Raw genomic sequence first — 16,410 nt, 5'->3', positions numbered from 1 at the left:
GGTCCAAGATCCTCGGTTCAGAGAGGCCTTCACCACATTCTATAATGAACGTAGGACCACCCAGTGTATGTGTGATGACACAGCTGAGTGGTGGGAGATCATGAAGAGTGACATCAAGCAGTTTATTATACGAGCAGCCAGGAGACGTAGTAATATGGATTATATGAGATACACAGCCCTGAGACTGCACCTCAGCCGGCTATACAGCAGGATGAATGGTGGTGAGGAGGTGGACGGACGGAGCGTCAGCCATATAAAGCAGCGGATGAGGGAGCAGCAGTACGATCGCCTCAAGTCTCTCAAGGCGGAGGGACAGTTTGATAGTTGGGGCGTCCATAACCCAGATCCCTTTATTGCTTGTAAAAACAGGGTTAGTAAGAAGCTGGTCACTGGCTTGTTAGATGAGAATGGGGTGGAGCAGTCAGAGCCGGAGAAAGTCCACAGGATCATTGGGGATTATTATAGAGATCTGTATAAAGGGGCTCATATTAATAAGGATGACATTAAAGCCTATCTGAAGGGGGTGTCCCTACCAACGTTAGACCTGGTGCAGGCAGATAGTATGGCCGATCCCATAACTGAGGATGAGGTGAAGAGGAGCATTGACTCCTTAAAGGCCAACAAGAGCCCAGGACTGGACGGCCTGACCAGCGAGTTTTACAAAGAGTTCAGGGACTTGTTGTCTCCGGACCTGGTGCAGGTCTATAATGATTGCCTCTCTGCAGGGAAGCTCCTACAGTCCCAGTATAGATCTGTTCTGGTTCTCTTAGCAAAGAAGGGAAATCTAAAAGATGTAAAGAACTGGCGTCCACTGTCTTTGCTAAACACTGACTATAAAATCCTGGCCAAGATCTTGTATTATCGGCTGAGTGAGGTGGCGGGTGAGCTGATCATCGCCAACCAGACGTGTGGTGTGAAGGGTCGGACGATAGAGGACTCATTGCTGCTGGTGAGAGAAGCTGTGACTTACATTAAGCAGCACAATGTGGGGGCGTATATTGTGGGCTTAGTCCAGAGTAAAGCCTTTGATAGAGTCCATCATGACTACCTGTACCAGGTGTTGTTACACTATGGCCTCCCGGTGCGGTTTGTGCAGTGGCTGCAGGTTGTGTATAAGGAGGCTGTAAGCCTGCCGCTGATTAATGGTCACTTGGCTGAGCCCTTCAGGATCATGTCAGGGGTGAGGCAGGGCTGTCCTCTCAGCCCATTGTTGTATGTTTTCAGTCTGGATCCTTTCCTCAGAAAAGTGCAGGATCATAGAGGTTTCACAGGGCTGAGGTGTTGCCTGCAGAGTACAGCGGAGGATGTAAAGTTCTGCGCCTATGCGGATGACGTGTCGGTGGTGGTGTCTTCTAGAGAAGACTGTACGGCTCTACAGCAGGAGATGAGAGCCTTCTCCAATGTGTCTAACTCCTCTGTGAACATGGAGAAGAGCGAGGCGTTGTGGTTGGGGGGTGACAGTGATGTCTTCTCTGTGCCCTTCAGAACAGTTCAGGGTCAGATAAAGATTTTGGGAGTAGTGTTTGGAGCTGTAGATGATGGGAAGGTGAACTGGGAGGAGAAGCTGGTGGTGTGTGAGCAGAAGGTGCAGAGCTGGAGACACTGGAAGCTGACGCATCTGGAGAAGGTCCGCCTGCTGAAGACCTTCCTGCTCCCGCTCTTCCTCTATATCAGTGTGGTGTTCCCGGTGCCCGATGTGTTACTCCCCAGACATAGCGGCAGTATTTTAGTAGTTATATTCTTGTACATAGGGGGCAGTATTATAGTAGTTATATTCTTGTACATAGGAGCAGTATTATAGTAGTTATATTCTTGTACATAGGAGCAGTATTATAGTAGTTATATTCTTGTTCATAGGGGCAGTATTATAGTAGTTATATTCTTGTACATAGGGGGCAGTATTATAGTAGTTATATTCTTGTACATAGGGGACAGTATTATAGTAGTTATATTCTTGTACATAGGGGGCAGTATTATAGTAGTTATATTCTTGTACATAGGGGGCAGTATTATAGTAGTTATATTCTTGTACATAGGAGCAGTATTATAGTAGTTATATTCTTGTACATAGGAGCAGTATTATAGTAGTGATATTCTTGTACATAGGAGCAGTATTATAGTAGTTATATTCTTGTACATAGGGGCAGTATTATAGTAGTTATATTCTTGTACATAGGAGCAGTATTATAGTAGTTATATTCTTGTTCATAGGGGCAGTATTATAGTAGTTATATTCTTGTACATAGGGGGCAGTATTATAGTAGTTATATTCTTGTACATAGGGGACAGTATTATAGTAGTTATATTCTTGTACATAGGGGGCAGTATTATAGTAGTTATATTCTTGTACATAGGGGGCAGTATTATAGTAGTTATATTCTTGTACATAGGAGCAGTATTATAGTAGTTATATTCTTGTACATAGGAGCAGTATTATAGTAGTGATATTCTTGTACATAGGAGCAGTATTATAGTAGTTATATTCTTGTACATAGGGGCAGTATTATAGTAGTTATATTCTTGTACATATGGGGCAGTATTACTCCCTAGCAGAAGGATTCAGCTTTGGATGTGACATGAGATTTTACCGATCGCCTACAACAATGTTCACATTTTGAGTTTCCGTCTTCTTTTCTGTTTGTTTTCAGGAGCTGCTGAATAATTAACAGGAAAGTCGTGTTCCTTTTGCATTTTATGATTAAATCGTGGAAAACTGCAGACTGTGAGCAGCGATTCATCTTTAATGTCTCAATATCATAAGATTTTAGGTCTCATCTGTTGTTATCATTGGTTGCAGCGGAAACGATGAAGAAATTAAACTGAAAATTGAGTCCAATTATTATTTTATGATTCATATCTTAGTTTGAGCCTTTACTTGATACAAGGAGACAAAACACGCAGTTAACCATTTCATTACTCTGATTCACTACACTATTTTTTTCACCACAGTGCAACTAATGCATCAGAGTATGACACAATGAGCCGTGTATCTAATCCTATCCTGTGTGATACTGTCTGCTGAGCCGTGTATCTAATCCTATCCTGTGTGATACTGTCTGCTGAGCCGTGTATCTAATCCTATCCTGTGTGATACTCTCTGCTGAGCCGTGTATCTAATCCTATCCTGTGTGATACTGTCTGCTGAGCCGTGTATCTAATCCTATCCTGTGTGATACTGTCTGCTGAGCCGTGTATCTAATCCTATCCTGTGTGATACTGTCTGCTGAGCCGTGTATCTAATCCCATCCTGTGTGATACTGTCTGCTGAGCCGTGTATCTAATCCTATCCTGTGTGATACTGTCTGCTGAGCAGTGTATCTAATCCTATCCTGTGTGATACTGTCTGCTGAGCAGTGTATCTAATTCTATCCTGTGTGATACTGACTGCTGAGCCGTGTATCTAATCCTATCCTGTGTGATACTGTCTGCTGAGCAGTGTATCTAATCCTCTCCTGTGTGATACTGTCTGCTGAGCTGTGTATCTAATCCTATCCTGTGTGATACTGTCTGCTGAGCAGTGTATCTAATCCTCTCCTGTGTGATACTGTCTGCTGAGCAGTGTATCTAATCCTCCCCTGTGTGATACTGTATGCTGAGCAGTGTATCTAATCCTCTCCTGTGTGATACTGTATGCTGAGCAGTGTATCTAATCCTCTCCTGTGTGATACTGTATGCTGAGCAGTGTATCTAATCCTCTCGTGTGTGATACTGTCTGCTGAGCTGTGTATCTAATCCTCTCCTGTGTCATACTGTCAGCTGAGCTGTGTATCTAATCCTCTCCTGTGTGATACTGTCTGCTGAGCCGTGTATCTAATCCTCTCTTGTGTGATCCTGTCTGCTGAACAGTGTATCTAATCCTATCCTGTGTGATACTGTCTGCTGTGTCGTGTATCTAATCCTCTCCTTGTGATACTGTCTGCTGAGCAGTGTATCTAATTCTCTCCTGTGTGATACTGTCTGCTGAACAGTGTATCTAATCCTCTCCTGTGTGATACTGTCTGCTGAGCCGTGTATCTAATCCTCTCTTGTGTGATCCTGTCTGCTGAACAGTGTATCTAATCCTATCCTGTGTGATACTGTCTGCTGTGTCGTGTATCTAATCCTCTCCTTGTGATACTGTCTGCTGAGCAGTGTATCTAATTCTCTCCTGTGTGATACTGTCTGCTGTGTCGTGTATCTAATCCTCTCCTTGTGATACTGTCTGCTGAGCAGTGTATCTAATTCTCTCCTGTGTGATACTGTCTGCTGAACAGTGTATCTAATCCTCTCCTGTGTGATACTGTCTGCTGAGCCGTGTATCTAATCCTCTCCTGTGTGATACTGTCTGCTGAACAGTGTATCTAATCCTCTCCTGTGTGATACTGTCTGCTGAGCCGTGTATCTAATCCTCTCTTGTGTGATCCTGTCTGCTGAACAGTGTATCTAATCCTATCCTGTGTGATACTGGCTGCTGTGTCGTGTATCTAATCCTCTCCTTGTGATACTGTCTGCTGAGCAGTGTATCTAATTCTCTCCTGTGTGATACTGTCTGCTGAACAGTGTATCTAATCCTCTCCTGTGTGATACTGTCTGCTGAACAGTGTATCTAATCCTCTCCTGTGTGATACTGTCTGCTGAGCCGTGTATCTAATCCTCTCCTGTGTGATACTGTCTGCTGAACAGTGTATCTAATCCTCTCCTGTGTGATACTGTCTGCTGAGCAGTGTATCTAATCCTCTCTTGTGTGATCCTGTCTGCTGAACAGTGTATCTAATCCTATCCTGTGTGATACTGGCTGCTGTGTCGTGTATCTAATCCTCTCCTTGTGATACTGTCTGCTGAGCAGTGTATCTAATTCTCTCCTGTGTGATACTGTCTGCTGAACAGTGTATCTAATCCTATCCTGTGTGATACTGGCTGCTGTGTCGTGTATCTAATCCTCTCCTTGTGATACTGTCTGCTGAGCAGTGTATCTAATTCTCTCCTGTGTGATACTGTCTGCTGAACAGTGTATCTAATCCTCTCCTTGTGATACTGTCTGCTGAGTAGTGTATCTAATTCTCTCCTGTGTGATACTGTCTGCTGAACAGTGTATCTAATCCTCTCCTGTGTGATACTGTCTGCTGAGCCGTGTATCTAATCCTCTCCTGTGTGATACTGTCTGCTGAACAGTGTATCTAATCCTCTCCTGTGTGATACTGTCTGCTGAGCTGTGTATCTAATCCTCTCCTGTGTGATACTGGCTGCTGAGCCGTGTATCTAATCCTCTCCTGTGTGATACTGGCTGCTGAGCCGTGTATCTAATCCTCTCCTATGTGATACTGGCTGCTGAGCCGTGTATCTAATCCCATTATGTGTGATACTGTCTGCTGAGCTGTATCTAATCCCATTATGTGTGATACTGCCTGCTGAGCCGTGTATCTAATCCTATCCTGTGTGATACTGTCTGCTGAGCCGTGTATCTAATCCTATCCTGTGTGATACTGTCTGCTGAGCTGTATCTAATCCCATTATGTGTGATACTGTCTGCTGAGCCGTGTATCTAATCCCATTATGTGTGATACTGTCTGCTGAGCTGTATCTAATCCCATTATGTGTGATACTGCCTGCTGAGCCGTGTATCTAATCCTATCCTGTGTGATACTGTCTGCTGAGCCGTGTATCTAATCCTATCCTGTGTGATACTGTCTGCTGAGCTGTATCTAATCTCATTATGTGTGATACTGTCTGCTGAGCCGTGTATCTAATCCTCTCCTGTGTGATACTGGCTGCTGAGCCGTGTATCTAATCCTCTCCTGTGTGATACTGGCTGCTGAGCCGTGTATCTAATCCCATTATGTGTGATACTGCCTGTTGAGCTGTATCTAATCCCATTATGTGTGATACTGCCTGCTGAGCCGTGTATCTAATCCCATTATGTGTGATACTGTCAGCTGAGCCATGTATCTAATCCTATTATGTGTGATACTGCCTGCTGAGCCGTGTATCTAATCCCATTATGTGTGATACTGCCTGCTGAGCTGTATCTAATCCCATTATGTGTGATACTGCCTGCTGAGCTGTATCTAATCCCATTATGTGTGATACTGCCTGCTGAGCTGTATCTAATCCCATTATGTGTGATACTGCCTGCTGAGCTGTATCTAAGCCCATCTCTGGGACTCTGGTACACAGCACAGTCGGGCCCTTTATTCCTGCAGGTGACAGTTGTCAGATATGAAGTGTCAGGTTCTATGAATATATAATATTGGGAGCAGAACAACCAATCAGATCGCGGCTTTCATCTTCTCTCTTGCTGAGGAGGAATGATAGCAGCGATGTGATTGGTTGCTGTCAGTAACGCTTTTCCTCTTCTTCTTTTATCCAGACTGTAGCTGTGTGTAGATGCTGATGACTACTCCACCTGCGGGAAATGACGGGGGTTATTATACTCGTTATATACAGTGAACACTTCACTTACCTCCAGTATCTGCCAACAATAAAAATGGCCGCTGTCGCGCGGCCTGCCCTGACCAATGAGCGCTTCCGGTTTAGTCACCTGATCGCTCCTCTCCGGCAAGATGGCTGACGAGCTGCCTGCAGAGGTGGACGTGGTGCTTCTTGGCACAGGTCGGGACCCGGAGGATGTGGTGATGATGTCGTGTCGGTGTGTGTGACCCTGCGGGGGGCGGAGTCAGATTGTGAACGTGCGGAGGGCGGAGACATTAGTTACCCTGGCTGATGGGAATACAGGGGCCCGAGAACAAGGGAGGGAGGAAGAGAGCAGTGTGTGGCTCCACATGTACTGTAATATACCAGCCCCTGGGGGCCCCACATATACTTTACTGTAATATACCAGCCCCCGGGGGCCCCACATGTACTGTAATATACCAGCCCCCGGGGGCCCCGCATGTACTGTAATATACCAGCCCCCGGGGGCCCCACATGTACTGTAATATACCAGCCCCCGGGGGCCCCACATGTACTGTAATATACCAGCCCCCGGGGACCCCACATATACTGTACTGTAATATACCAGCCCCTGGGGGCCCCACATGTACTGTACTGTAATATACCAGCCCCCGGGGGCCCCACATGTACTGTAATATACCAGCCCCCGGGGACCCCACATGTACTGTACTGTACTGTAATATACCAGCCCCCGGGGGCCCCACATATACTGTACTGTAATATACCAGCCCCCGGGGGCCCCACATGTACTGTACTGTAATATACCAGCCCCCGGGGGCCCCACATATACTGTACTGTAATATACCAGCCCCCGGGGGCCCCACATGTACTGTACTGTAATATACCAGCCCCCGGGGGCCCCACATGTACTGTAATATACCAGCCCCCGGGGACCCCACATGTACTGTACTGTACTGTAATATACCAGCCCCTGGGGGCCCCACATGTACTGTAATATACCAGCCCCTGGGGGCCCCACATGTACTGTACTGTAATATACCAGCCCCCGGGGACCCCACATGTACTGTAATATACCAGCCCCCGGGGACCCCACATGTACTGTAATATACCAGCCCCTGGGGGCCCCACATATACTGTAATATACCAGCCCCCGGGGGCCCCACATATACTGTACTGTAATATACCAGCCCCCGGGGACCCCACATATACTGTAATATACCAGCCCCCGGGGGCCCCACATGTACTGTAATATACCAGCCCCCGGGGGCCCCACATGTACTGTAATATACCAGCCCCCGGGGGCCCCACATGTACTGTAATATACCAGCCCCCGGGGGCCCCACATGTACTGTACTGTAATATACCAGCCCCCGGGGACCCCACATGTACTGTAATATACCAGCCCCCGGGGACCCCACATGTACTGTAATATACCAGCCCCTGGGGGCCCCACATGTACTGTAATATACCAGCCCCTGGGGGCCCCACATGTACTGTAATATACCAGCCCCTGGGGGCCCCACATGTACTGTAATATACCAGCCCCTGGGGGCCCCACATATACTGTAATATACCAGCCCCCGGGGGCCCCACATGTACTGTACTGTAATATACCAGCCCCCGGGGGCCCCACATGTACTGTACTGTAATATACCAGCCCCCGGGGGCCCCACATGTACTGTACTGTAATATACCAGCCCCCGGGGGCCCCACATGTACTGTACTGTAATATACCAGCCCCCGGGGGCCCCACATGTACTGTACTGTAATATACCAGCCCCCGGGGGCCCCACATGTACTGTAATATACCAGCCCCCGGGGACCCCACATGTACTGTAATATACCAGCCTCCGGGGGCCCCGCATGTACTGTAATATACCAGCCCCCGGGGGCCCCGCGTGTACTGTAATATACCAGCCCCCGAGGCCCCGCATGTACTGTAATATACCAGCCCCCTGGGGCCCCGCATGTACTGTAATATACCAGCCCCCGGGGGCCCCGCATGTACTGGAATATACCAGCCCCTGGGGGCCCCGCATGTACTGTAATATACCAGCCCCCGGGGGCCCCACATGTACTGTAATATACCAGCCCTCGGGGGCCCCGCCTGTACTGAACTGTAATATACCAGCCCCCTGGTTGCCCCGCATGTACTGAACTGTAATATACCAGCCCCCGGGGGCCCCACATGTACTGTAATATACCAGCCCCCGGGGGCCCCACATGTACTGTAATATACCAGCCCTCGGGGGCCCCGCCTGTACTGAACTGTAATATACCAGCCCCCTGGGGCCCCGCATGTACTGAACTGTAATATACCAGCCCCCTGGGGCCCCGCATGTACTGAACTGTAATATACCAGCCCCCGGGGGCCCCGCATGTACTGTAATATACCAGCCCCCGGGGGCCCCGCATGTACTGTAATATACCAGCCCTCGGGGGCCCCGCATGTACTGTGATATACGAGCCCCCTGGGGCCCCGAATGTACTGAACTGTAATATACCAGCCCCCGGGGGCCCCGCATGTACTGTAATATACCAGCCCCCGGGGGCCCCGCATGTACTGTAATATACCAGCCCCGGGGGCCCCACATATACTGTACTGTAATATACCAGTCCCCGGGGGCCCCGCATGTACTGTACTGTAATATACCAGCCCCCGGGGGCCCCACATACACTGTACCCTACTGACATTTCCATCAGACATGACATTATGTTTATTACAGCCCTTAGATTCACCTATAGATACAGTCTTGCGATGCTTCCACCGCATTACAAGCACAAACCCCATAGACCCTTGTCATAGGGGTGAAAGCTGCGTTAGGCTGTGTGCCCACTATGCGTTTTTCAAGCGTTTTTGCCGTGGAATTTCCAAACAGGAGATTGCAAGCTCTTAGGCGAATAAAGAAGCATAAAGAAGTAGTGAATTAAAAGTGGGAAGACCTTTCCCAAGTGCCAGTGATGATGTCTTTTGTGTGGGAGACTGAAATGTATAGAATAGGCAGGAAAGACCTCCAGACATTACACCATATGTGACTGATATGAGCCTCTTATAATGCTCCAGTACTGATATAACCTCCAGACATTACATCATATGTGACTGATATCAGCCTCTTACAAAGCTCCAGTACTGATATAACCTCCAGACATTACACCATATGTGACTGATATCAGCCTCTCTTATAACGCTCCAGTACTGATATAACCTCCAGACATTACACCATATGTGACTGATATGAGCCTCTTATAATGCTCCAGTACTGATATAACCTCCAGACATTACCTCATATGTGACTGATATCAGCCTCTTACAAAGCTCCAGTACTGATATAACCTCCTGCTATTACACCATATGTGACTGATATCAGCACCTCTTATATTGCTCCAGTACTGATATAACCTCCAGACATTACACCACATGTGACTGATATCAGCCTCTTATAACGCTCCAGTACTGATATAACCTCCAGACATTACACCATATGTGACTGATATCAGCCTCTTATAACGCTCCAGTACTGATATAACCTCCAGACATTACACCATATGTGACTGATATCAGCCTCTTATAATGCTCCAGTACTGATATAACCTCCAGACATTACATCATATGTGACTGATATCAGCCCCTCTTATAACGCTCCAGTACTGATATAACCCCCAGACATTATGTTATGCACACGCCCGGGCTAAGCGGCGTGTGCGTGGGATTGGTAGTGATTCCACTGGACCGTGCCGGAGAGTGAATGCCTGGAGGGGCGTGACTAAGTATTCACCCGATCCGACCAGGGTCGCACGACGGCATACGACGCCAGTGCACCAAGGAGGAACCGAGCAGAGGGACCAGGTGCTACTCCAGGACAGACCCCGGACACGGCTGTTGACCCACACAGGGAATACAGGAACAGGCTGGTAGGCTGGCACACAGACTGGAGGGTATAGGCAGGCACGACTGGTATGCAGGCAGGCGGGTATGCAGGCAGGGGGGTAAAGGCAAGCACAGCTAGAGTGCAGACAGGAGGCACTAGCAGGTAGGAACACAGGCGGGATAGAACCCAGTACACACCGGGACTCAGGAACAATACAGGCAGGATAGGGCCCAGTACACACTGGGACTCAGGAACAATACAGGCAGGATAGGGCCCAGTACACACTGGGACTCAGGAACATTACAGGCAGAGGGGTACAGGCAGGGCAGGACAGGACTGCCGGAGCAGCGGGCAGAAGCAGGGCAGGACAGGACTGCCGGAGCAGCGGGCAGAAGCAGGGCAGGACAGGACTCTGTTCACACGGAACAGACAGGAAGGGAAAGACAGAGCCAGACACCCACAGGGTACTTGCAGTGAAGTAGCGAGTGGACCACAAACTCACAAACGGAAGTACAGAGACAACTGGCAGGAGTTAGGTACGAGTTCAGACTCTGCAGGAAAAGGAAGGGAATGGACATAGACAAAACAGGTAAAGGATAGGAGAGAGTTCAGACTGGAACTGAGTGTACGGAGGAGACCGACACTGCAGCGGGATACAGGAGCGGGTCTAGGTAATCGGCCCCTAGAAGGCGGGAGGAACAGGCTAGGAGCGTGTTCAGACAGGACAGACAAGAGAACACAGAAAAGACTAAGTTCAGACACGGGAACTAATACCGCAAAGCAGGAGACATACAGGACACAGTTCAGACACGGGAGCTGACACCGCAAGGCAGGAGAAATACAGGACTTAGTTCAGACACGGGAACTAATACCGTAAAGCAGGAGACATACAGGACTTAGTTCAGACACGGGAACTAATACCGTAAAGCAGGAGACAAACAGGACACAGTTCAGACACGGGAGCTGACACCGCAAGGCAGGAGAAATACAGGACACAGTTCAGACAGGCCTGGAAATACAGCCTCCAGGAAAGGCGGACAGGGAAACAGGAACGGGACCTGGCAACTTCAGAGTGCAAGCACACACTGAAAGAAACACATATGCTCAGGCAGGGATAGAAGGGAGCTGCTGAGCTATATACCAAGTGTCAGACAGCAATAGGCTGAGGACGCACAAGGGGTGTGACCCACAGCAGGTACAAAAGACAGGAAGTGATCGGGCGCCGCCCTTAAGCAGCAGAGACAGACACAAACAGACAGCATGGAGGGAAGCCAGAGAGACATTCTGGACAGGAGATCAAGTGCGCTCTCTTGCACAGTGGGAGATGGACCACCATGCAAGGACGCCGCCAGGTATGTTACAGTACCTCCCCCCTTACGCCCCCTCTTCTTCAGGCCTGCCAGAATCTTCCGCAGGGAATTCGAGGACCAGTCGTTCACTGGGTTGGAGGGGAACAGAGACTTGAGGGTAATCTCTGCTTCGAGGTACATCTTGTCAAGCTCACAGGAAGAAATAGACGGGTTATCAGGTACATAATGAGGAAAAGTCACTGTCTCTTTGTTATCTGGTGGTACCCCGGAGGATTCAGGAAACAACTGGAGGTCCTCCGCCGGGTCAGAAGAGTACAGAGGCTCAGAGAAAACATCTGCTTCAGAGTACACTAGGTCGGACTCACTGGAGGAAGCCGGCGAGGTATCAGGTACAGGAAATAGGAAAGTCTCTGTCCATTCACCACCAGGTGGCACCCCGAAGGGTTCTAAACACAACTGGAGGTCCTCCGCCTGGTCGGAGGGGTGTAGAGACTCGGGAGTAACTTCTGCTTCGGAGAACACTAGGTCGGACTCACTGGAGGAAGCAGGCGAGGTATCAGGTACAGGAAATAGGAAAGTCTCTGTCCATTCACCACCAGGTGGCACCCCGAAGGGTTCTAAACACAACTGGAGGTCCTCCGCCTGGTCGGAGGGGTGTAGAGACTCGGGAGTAACTTCTGCTTCGGAGAACACTAGGTCGGACTCACTGGAGGAAGCAGGCGAGGTATCGGGTACCGAGTATAGGAAAGTCTCTGTCCATTCACCACCAGGTGGCACCCCGAAGGGTTCTGAACACAACTGGAGGTCCTCCGCCTGGTCGGAGGGGTGTAGAGACTCGGGAGTAACCTCTGCTTCGGAGTACACTAGGTTGGACTCACTGGACGAAGCGAGCGAGGTATCAGGTACAGAGTATAGGAGAGTCTCTGTCCTTTCGTTACCAGGTAGCACCCCGAAGGGTTCAGGAGGTCTCAGGGAGGACAGACCCAGGCGTGACTGCTTGCCTCTAAGTCTAGCACGTCTGGACTGCCTCTTGAGGTTGGAAGAAGTATTCCGGAAAGCGTAGTCACCCTGTGAGGATTCTGGGTGGGCAGTAGTCTCATTGGGCTGGAGAACTATTACGCTACCCACACACATTACCCATTGGGGCTGCTCCGGGATATTGGGAAGTGAAGCTTCAGCAGGAGCCTCCGGGTTAGGATCATCGAAGACCATTAGAAAGGCCACCAGGAAGGCCATTAGGTCCCGGAGGATCGGATCCTGTGTCTCATATAGGGGGTTGATCCATTCCAAGGCATCCCCCGCCAGGTAAGACATAATAAAGGCCACTTTAGCCCAATCGGAAGGAAAATAAAGAGGGTAGGCCTTAAAGTGTAGCATGCATTGCTCCACAAATGCACGACACTGTCTTGGATCCCCATAGTAACGTGGCGGATCCGCAGGAACGAGAGCTGATAGATCCATCTGGACGGTGCGTAATTCGCCTGGAACTCAGCTAAGGGAAAAAAATTTATTTATTTATTTTAATGCAAGTCTTCGCTGGAAACTTCTCAGAGAGCGAAGGCCGTGGGGCTCAACGGGAACCATGGCCTGAGCATGCTGTTATGCACACGCCCGGGCTAGAGCGGCGTGTGCATGTGATTGGTAGTGATTCCACTGGACCGTGCCGGAGAGTGAATGCCTGGAGGGGCGTGACTAAGTATTCACCCGATCCGACCAGGGTCGCACGACGGCATACGACGCCAGTGCACCAAGGAGGAACCGAGCAGAGGGACCAGGTGCTACTCCAGGACAGACCCCGGACACGGCTGTTGACCCACACAGGGAATACAGGAACAGGCTGGTAGGCTGGCACACAGACTGGAGGGTATAGGCAGGCACGACTGGTATGCAGGCAGGCGGGTATGCAGGCAGGGGGGTAAAGGCAAGCACAGCTAGAGTGCAGACAGGAGGCACTAGCAGGTAGGAACACAGGCGGGATAGAACCCAGTACACACCGGGACTCAGGAACAATACAGGCAGGATAGGGCCCAGTACACACTGGGACTCAGGAACAATACAGGCAGGATAGGGCCCAGTACACACTGGGACTCAGGAACATTACAGGCAGAGGGGTACAGGCAGGGCAGGACAGGACTGCCGGAGCAGCGGGCAGAAGCAGGGCAGGACAGGACTGCCGGAGCAGCGGGCAGAAGCAGGGCAGGACAGGACTCTGTTCACACGGAACAGACAGGAAGGGAAAGACAGAGCCAGACACCCACAGGGTACTTGCAGTGAAGTAGCGAGTGGACCACAAACTCACAAACGGAAGTACAGAGACAACTGGCAGGAGTTAGGTACGAGTTCAGACTCTGCAGGAAAAGGAAGGGAATGGACATAGACAAAACAGGTAAAGGATAGGAGAGAGTTCAGACTGGAACTGAGTGTACGGAGGAGACCGACACTGCAGCGGGATACAGGAGCGGGTCTAGGTAATCGGCCCCTAGAAGGCGGGAGGAACAGGCTAGGAGCGTGTTCAGACAGGACAGACAAGAGAACACAGAAAAGACTAAGTTCAGACACGGGAACTAATACCGCAAAGCAGGAGACATACAGGACACAGTTCAGACACGGGAGCTGACACCGCAAGGCAGGAGAAATACAGGACTTAGTTCAGACACGGGAACTAATACCGTAAAGCAGGAGACATACAGGACTTAGTTCAGACACGGGAACTAATACCGTAAAGCAGGAGACAAACAGGACACAGTTCAGACACGGGAGCTGACACCGCAAGGCAGGAGAAATACAGGACACAGTTCAGACAGGCCTGGAAATACAGCCTCCAGGAAAGGCGGACAGGGAAACAGGAACGGGACCTGGCAACTTCAGAGTGCAAGCACACACTGAAAGAAACACATATGCTCAGGCAGGGATAGAAGGGAGCTGCTGAGCTATATACCAAGTGTCAGACAGCAATAGGCTGAGGACGCACAAGGGGTGTGACCCACAGCAGGTACAAAAGACAGGAAGTGATCGGGCGCCGCCCTTAAGCAGCAGAGACAGACACAAACAGACAGCATGGAGGGAAGCCAGAGAGACATTCTGGACAGGAGATCAAGTGCGCTCTCTTGCACAGTGGGAGATGGACCACCATGCAAGGACGCCGCCAGGTATGTTACACATTACACCATATGTGACTGATATCAGCCCCTCTTATAACGCTCCAGTACTGATATAACCCCCAGACATTACACCATATTTGACTGATATCAGCCCCTCTTATAACGCTCCAGTACTGATATAACCTCCAGACATTACATCATATGTGACTGATATCAGCTCCTCTTATAACGCTCCAGTACTGATATAACCTCCAGACATTACATCATATGTGACTAATATCAGCCCCTCTTATAACGCTCCAGTACTGATATATCCTCCAGACATTACATCATATGTGACTGATATCAGCCTATTATAACGCTCCAGTACTGATATAACCTCCAGACATTACACCATATGTGACTGATATCAGGCCCTCTTATAACTCTCCAGTACTGATATAACCTCCAGACATTACATCATATGTGACTGATATCAGCCCCTCTTATAACGCTCCAGTACTGATATATCCTCCAGACATTACATCATATGTGACTGATATCAGCCTATTATAACGCTCCAGTACTGATATAACCTCCAGACATTACACCATATGTGACTGATATCAGCCCCTCTTATAACGCTCCAGTACTGATATAATCTCCAGACATTACACCATATGTGACTGATATCAGCCCCTCTTATAACTCTCCAGTACTGATATAACCTCCAGACATTACATCCTATGTGACTGATATCAGCCCCTCTTATAACGCTCCAGTACTGATATAACCTCCAGACATTACACCATATGTGACTGATATCAGCCCCTCTTATAACGCTCCAGTACTGATATAACCTCCAGACATTACACCATATGCGACTGATATCAGCCTCTTTTATAACGCTCCAGTACTGATATAACCTCCTGATATTACACCATATGTGACTGATATCAGCCTCATATAACGCTCCAGTACTGATATAACCTCCAGACATTACATCATATGTGACTGATATCAGCACCTCTTATATTGCTCCAGTACTGATATAACCTCCAGACATTACACCACATGTGACTGATATCAGCCTCATATAACGCTCCAGTACTGATATAACCTCCAGACATTACACCATATGTGACTGATATCAGCCCCTCTTATAACGCTCCAGTACTGATATAACCTCCAGACATTACACCATATGTGACTGATATCAGCACCTCTTATAATGCTCCAGTACTGATATGACCTCCATATGTTACACCATATGTGACTGATATCAGCCTCTTATAATTCTCCAGTACTGATATAACCTCCAGACATTACATCATATGTGACTGATATCAGCCTCTCTTATAACGCTCCAGTACTGATATGACCTCCATATGTTACACCATATGTGACCGATATCAGCCTCTTATAATGCTCCAGTACTGATATAACCTCCAGACATTACACCATATGTGACTGATATCAGCCCCTCTTATAACGCTCCAGTACTGATATAACCTCCAGACATTACATCATTTGTGACTGATATCAGCCCCTCTTATAACGCTCCAGTACTGATATAACCTACAGACATTACATCATATGTGACTGATATCAGCCCCTCTTATAACGCTCCAGTACTGATATAACCTCCAGACATTACACCATATGTGACTGATATCAGCCCCTCTTATAACTCTCCAGTACTGATATGACCTCCACATGTTACACCATATGTGACTGATATCAGCCTCTTATAATGCTCCA

General features: G+C 48.8%; 1 protein-coding gene across 1 annotated transcript in view; it reads left to right on the top strand.

The window, feature by feature from the left end:
- The first annotated feature begins 6,493 nt into the window (after positions 1-6,493).
- CHM (CHM Rab escort protein) overlaps positions 6,494-16,410 on the top strand; it is a 164,511-nt gene continuing 154,594 nt past the window's right edge. Inside the window, exon 1 of the mRNA XM_073642172.1 lies at positions 6,494-6,588. Coding sequence (XP_073498273.1) covers positions 6,540-6,588 — 49 coding nt within the window. The 5' untranslated portion in view covers positions 6,494-6,539. The remainder of the gene's footprint in view (positions 6,589-16,410) is intronic.

Source organism: Phyllobates terribilis, unplaced genomic scaffold (genome assembly GCF_046119375.1).
Source record: "Phyllobates terribilis strain yellow unplaced genomic scaffold, ASM4611937v1 Scaffold_7__3_contigs__length_470593459, whole genome shotgun sequence".
Lineage (NCBI taxonomy): Eukaryota > Metazoa > Chordata > Amphibia > Anura > Dendrobatidae > Phyllobates > Phyllobates terribilis.
This window is presented reverse-complemented; position numbering and strand designations above follow the sequence as displayed.